Below are 6,000 nucleotides of genomic sequence, written 5' to 3'. Positions count from 1 at the left end.
GTGGTCCTGGGCGGGGGGAGATGCGGCCACGAGATGGCAGCATTCTCCCAACAGACCGCACACCTACATCTTGCAACTGTAAACCCAGTTTAAAGAGGAAAAGCGACACCACAGCGCTGGGTTCCCTTTGCATTTTACCCTTCGGGTGGCCCCTGCTCGGGTTCATTGAAAGACTAAGTTTCTCACAGATCCCTGGGCCCGGAGCGCCGAGCGCGGACGCTCTCGCGAGATCGCCGCCGGAAGTGGGTGGCCGCCGGGACGCCGCGGCTCGGTTCTCCGGAAGGTGAGCCCTTCTCCGAAGCTCTGCAGCCGCCTCGCCCAGGGCGCTCACCTCCGAGGGAGAGTTCGCCCCGCCGCGGCCTTTCCAGCCCAGATCTCTCGCTCTCGGCTGCCCCGACCGCACAGCGGCGCGGCCCGGCCTGCGGAGAGCCCGCCAGCCCCGACCCCGCCCTCCCTCCGCGCTGCAGTTAGGCCGCGCCCTGAGGCCCAGTCCGAGGCGGCTCCGGCGGGTGATGCCAAATACAGCCATGAAGAAGAAGGTGCTGTTGATGGGGAAGAGCGGGTCGGGCAAGACCAGCATGCGGTCGATTATTTTTGCAAATTATATCGCCCGCGACACTCGGCGCCTGGGTGCCACCATTGATGTGGAGCACTCCCACGTCCGATTCCTGGGCAACCTGGTGCTGAACCTGTGGGACTGTGGCGGTCAGGACACCTTCATGGAAAATTACTTCACCAGCCAGCGAGACAACATCTTCCGTAACGTCGAGGTTTTGATTTACGTGTTTGACGTGGAGAGCCGCGAACTGGAAAAGGACATGCATTACTACCAGTCGTGTCTGGAGGCCATCCTCCAGAACTCTCCAGATGCCAAAATCTTCTGCCTGGTGCACAAAATGGATCTGGTTCAGGAGGATCAGCGTGACCTGATTTTTAAAGAGCGAGAGGAAGACCTGAGGCGTTTGTCTCGCCCTCTGGAATGCGCTTGTTTTCGAACCTCCATCTGGGACGAAACGCTCTACAAAGCCTGGTCCAGTATTGTCTATCAGCTGATTCCCAATGTGCAGCAGCTGGAGATGAACCTAAGGAATTTTGCCCAAATTATCGAGGCTGACGAAGTCCTGCTGTTCGAGAGAGCTACGTTCTTGGTCATTTCCCATTACCAGTGCAAAGAGCAGCGCGATGTTCACCGGTTCGAGAAGATCAGCAACATCATTAAACAGTTCAAGCTGAGCTGCAGTAAATTAGCCGCTTCTTTCCAGAGCATGGAGGTTCGGAATTCTAACTTCGCTGCTTTCATCGACATCTTCACGTCAAACACATACGTGATGGTGGTTATGTCTGATCCGTCGATCCCTTCTGCAGCTACTCTGATCAACATTCGCAATGCCAGGAAACACTTTGAGAAGCTGGAGAGAGTGGATGGTCCCAAGCACAGCCTTCTGATGCGTTGAATATTGCCAAATGCCCTTTCTGAAAATGCTGAATTGCCTTTCCCCCCCTCCTCCCCGCATCTTTTTTTTTTTTAAATATTCATAATGTCCTGTGCTTAAAAGTGGGCTTTGAAATGTGTGCTGCTTAACTACTTTTCAACTCTCCCCTACTCCTTCGTCTTTAAACCTTGAACGCTATTTACTCCGCTATCCAGTAGAGCTTCGAGATGGCCTTTCTGAAAAGTTGGTATGGTGCAACACTAAAGTAGGTGGTGTGTGTATGTGTGTGTGTGCGCGCGCGTGTATGTGTGTGTTCTGATTACCTTGTTATAATAGATACACACATTAAAGCCTTTACAGTATCTTCCTGTATTCCTTACAAGATTGCAAAGATGGAATGTTACTATTTTATCAGCAAGGTATTAAAATGCATTTATAAATCCTTCTTGGCTTCAATCATGAATAAACATTTGCTGTTAGCAATTTAAAATATGGTCTTATTTGAAATAATTAGAAGGTGGTTAATATGTAAACCCAAAGATTCTGATAGCCCAAAAGTAATGCTTAACTGGTAAATTTTAATTTTGTGATCTAGTCCCTATCACCTTAGTGATACTGAATAGGGGCTGTAAGTAGAGCAACTAAGGGTAGGGTCTCTGAGGGTAGACCACCTGAGTTCATATTCTCCATTCACTTGCTTGCTCTTTGTGAACTGGGCAAGGTACTTAATTTCACTTCTGCTGTCCTCACATATGAAATATGAGTAGCACCACTTACGGGATTGTTACACACACACACATTAAAACATGGAAAGCATTTAGAATGGTGCCTGACATACTCTGTACTGTATCAGCTATCAATATGACCACCAGAGCCAGTCTCCCCCTGCCCACTTAAATAAATGCCTACTCCCAAATCACTGAAGCCTAGCTAAATGTTTGAGCCCTTATTAAATGTCAGATACTCTTAAATACTTGATGTGTACTATTTTATTTAATCCACAACCTGAGGTAGATTACTTTTTTTCTTAATTGGTGAGAAAACTGGTAGACCTTATTAAGGTTATACAGCTGAACCTAGACAATAAGATTACAGACCTACCCCTTTCCTGACCATTACTCCTCACTACTTGCTCCATTGACAGAAAAGTTCATCCTAAAATCTTAGCTTTTCAGGTATACACTATACCTTATTATAATTCCCCGAATTTTACAGATTAAGGAAACTGCAGCCCAGATTATGTGACTTCTCAAAGTAGTAAAGAGAAATCAGAAAACAAACACTTCAAGTGTCCTATTCCAACTGCCTTATGCTTTTAAGTGAAATCTAAGTATTTTAGAGCCAAGAGATCCCTGTGATCCACTCTTCTCACCATTTTACAAGGGCACATTTCCTTTGAATACAGACATTAAATTGAAGTGAACAGAGTTATTTAGCTTTTCCCAGGCCTTTAGAGCAGCAGCTGTGGATGACAAATGATGTCCCTACCCATGAAGAGCAAGAAGCTATTCAGATCTAAGTTACTAAACTCTTCTATGGAGGGCCTTTGGCAGTAAGTTAAAAGACTCGAGATGTTAATAACTTAAGCGTTCCTTTTTAAAAGCATTTTAAAATACCACATTCAGTAAATCTAATTAAAATGGCAGTAACAAAATACTTTTACCTGAATCACTTAGCCTCTCAAATTTCTTTTGTTGATTAATATAAGTTACCGGTGGAGCTTTATATGTGATCATTCTAGGATTGTAGGGCATGGTTCTTTTTGATATTATATAGGAAATTACAGAGCCAGGTGGTATAATATTGAATGTTTATTCAAGACTATAGTAAAAAGAACATACTTAACAAATAGTCCCATAGAGGACTCACAAATATTTTAAATAAAGCGTGTGGAGTTGCACAGTGCCCAAGGAGAAAGCAACTATGTATCTGCAAGATAATGTGAAAGAGAATTTTACCTTTGCAAGTACTTTTACATTATGGAAAATGTCCTTAAATATTTATTTTGTTTTAGAATTCTAAGAGTAGGGGGGAAAAAATAAGGTTTCCTGTATAAAGTTCTCAAAAATTCCTGTTTTTTCCGTTAGATAAAACTGACTTCATAGATCATAGTAAAAAATGGTTTCAAAATACTTGTACTTTTTTTTTTCAGTTAATTTCCCCCCAAATATTTTTGTTTTTTAGCCTTAAATATTCCTATTCCACTTGGTAACATTTTTCATGTTAAGTATCATACTCGTCCTCTTTAAACATTTAAAACAATTAGGACATTCTGTCATTCATTACTGAAGTTTCCAGTTGATATAGAAGTCAGTTTACAGGGGCACCTGGGTGGCTCAGTGGGTTAAAGCCTCGTGTCTTCAGCTCAGGTCATGATCCCAGGGTCCTGGGATCGAGCCCCTCATTGGTCTCTCTGCTCTGCAGGGTGCCTGCTTACCCCTCTCTCTCTGCCTGCCTCTCTGCCTACTTGTGATCTCTCTCTCTCTCTCTGTGTCAAATAAATAAATAAAATCTTTTTTTAAAAAAGTCAATTTACACACCTTCACCTTACAAATTGTGAATAAAAAGAGGTACATTCTGTATAATCTGCAATGAATGTAATGAGAAAAAGTACATTTACACAATGAAGTAGCCCTCTACCATAATTTTTAATCCCATCACATAGGAGGCAAAAAAAAAAAAAAAAATTCCAATACTTAAGTATTTGCTAAAGATGATCCATGGCCCTTGAGAATATGTCTGTGTGGACACATACCTCCTATATCTACAAAGATAGGTATGTCCATGTGTGTTATCATCAGTATGACTGGAAAGATCACATACATACAACCATAAAATATGATAAAAGCACTAAGTGAAAAACACTAAATGAACAAAAGATAAACTACAGATTTTAGAGAAGGGCTAAATCCATGGATATGGAAGGGATAGATTAGGACTTCAACATGGAAGTGACATTTAGTCTGAGCCCTAAAGGACAGCTATAATTGTGAATTAAAATTTCTAAAGAACCACACTCAAAAGCAGTTCAGTAAAAAAAATGGGAAACAATGGTGGAAAGTAAATAGAGGAATCTACATAGGGTTTAACTCTATTTTGGAATTAGCAATAAACGATTAATGGAATTTTAAACTAAGTGATCCTAAGAGTCCTAAAGTCAAAAAGGTAGCTATGCAGGCAATACTGGAGAGGGAAGAGCCTGGAGGTAGTTAAGTCATAATCATAATGGTTTAGGAGAAAATGATAAATCGGAGATATTTTTGTTAATACTCCTGGCATATAAAGGACAGGAAAGAATGCCAAAACTCCCAGCCTATTCCAGGTATGACTTAACAGTATGATTTTTATAAATCCATACTCTCCAGAGACATTTTGATCTTTTGATTCTCCGTAATTAAGGGCCTCCCACCCTTACTGGTGAACTTGAACTATCTTAATTAACCTCTAAAGCAGTACGTATGTAATAATACACTTGCTTCTTTAAGGTACCCCAAGGCTAAATGTGACTTCTATATTCCCCAGCAGTGCTTCTAAATCTTATTATTGAACTTAAGAATTACCAGGGAAGAATATTTAAATCGTAGATTTTTTTTTTTTTTTTTTTTTTTTAGATTTTATTTATTTATTTGTCAGAGAGAGAGCGAGAGAGCAAGCACAGGCAGACAGAGTGGCAGGCAGAGGCAGAGAGAGAAGCAGGGTCCCTGCCAAGCAAGGAGCCCGATGTGGGACTCGATCCCAGGATGCTGGGATCATGACCTGAGCCGAAGGCAGCCGCTCAACCAACTGAGCCACCCAGGCGTCCCTAAATCGTAGATTCTTAATCCCCATTTTAGACTTAAAGAATCTACAGCTTTTAGGATGTATCCCAGATTATCCCTTGAGTCCACCTTAGACACGACACTTAAGCTCCCTAGCTTCAATATCATTGTCCGTAAAATAGGTAGAATAACCACTACCTTAAAGTTATGACAATTAAATGAAACAGTATGTATTAAATGTCTAGGAATGGCCCTGGCACACTGTGGATGTTAGCAGTCCTACCTCCTCCCTAATACATTAATTTTGGATTTACAGGTTAGTGGGCTTTCTTATGGCAGACTGGAGGACAGTTTCCCAGTAGATCTATAGTCATTGATTTGTTGTATTAATTAATAACAGGAATATAGGGCACCTGGGTGGCTCAGTGGATTAAAGCCAATGCCTTCGGCTCAGGTCGTGATCTCAGGGTCCTGGGATCAAGCCCCACATCGGGCTCTCTGCACAGCAGGGAGCCTGCTTCCCTCTCTCTCTCTGCCTGCTTCTCTGCCTACTTGTGATCTCTCTCTTAAAAAAAAAATAACAGGAATATAGCACCCTAGAAGAAACTGCCCTTCTTTCTTTTCCTCTGTAATTAAAGGAGTTGTATATGCTTTTCTTCTCTTTTCTCAAAAAAAGACTGACATTCAAACTGTGATCAAACAACTTAGCAAAAGCCCAAAATGAGTGAAGAAAGATGAACAACTGAGCCCATCCACCTCCAGAACTCTTCCCTTCAACTTTGCCCCCCTCCTGACAAGTTTCTTGACAA

The 6,000-nt window shown here is 42.1% G+C and overlaps 1 protein-coding gene across 1 annotated transcript; it reads left to right on the top strand.

Annotated features, from left to right (window-relative positions):
• Nucleotides 1-290: 290 nt before the first annotated feature.
• Nucleotides 291-1,923, top strand: RRAGA (Ras related GTP binding A). Its single transcript, XM_046022855.1, has one exon. The coding sequence runs from the start codon at nucleotides 513-515 to the stop codon at nucleotides 1,452-1,454; it is 942 nt and encodes a 313-aa protein (XP_045878811.1). The 5' UTR covers nucleotides 291-512; the 3' UTR covers nucleotides 1,455-1,923.
• The last annotated feature ends 4,077 nt before the right edge of the window (nucleotides 1,924-6,000 follow it).

The sequence above is a fragment of the Meles meles genome, chromosome 11 (genome assembly GCF_922984935.1).
Source record: "Meles meles chromosome 11, mMelMel3.1 paternal haplotype, whole genome shotgun sequence".
In the NCBI taxonomy this organism is placed as follows: domain Eukaryota; kingdom Metazoa; phylum Chordata; class Mammalia; order Carnivora; family Mustelidae; genus Meles; species Meles meles.
The sequence above is the reverse complement of the archived record's forward strand: the minus strand, read 5'-3'. Positions and strand labels throughout refer to the sequence as shown.

Excerpts from the sequence above, each read along its gene's own strand:
- RRAGA (XM_046022855.1), top strand. The coding sequence starts at position 513 with ATGCCAAATACAGCCATGAAGAAGAAGGTGCTGTTGATGGGGAAGAGC.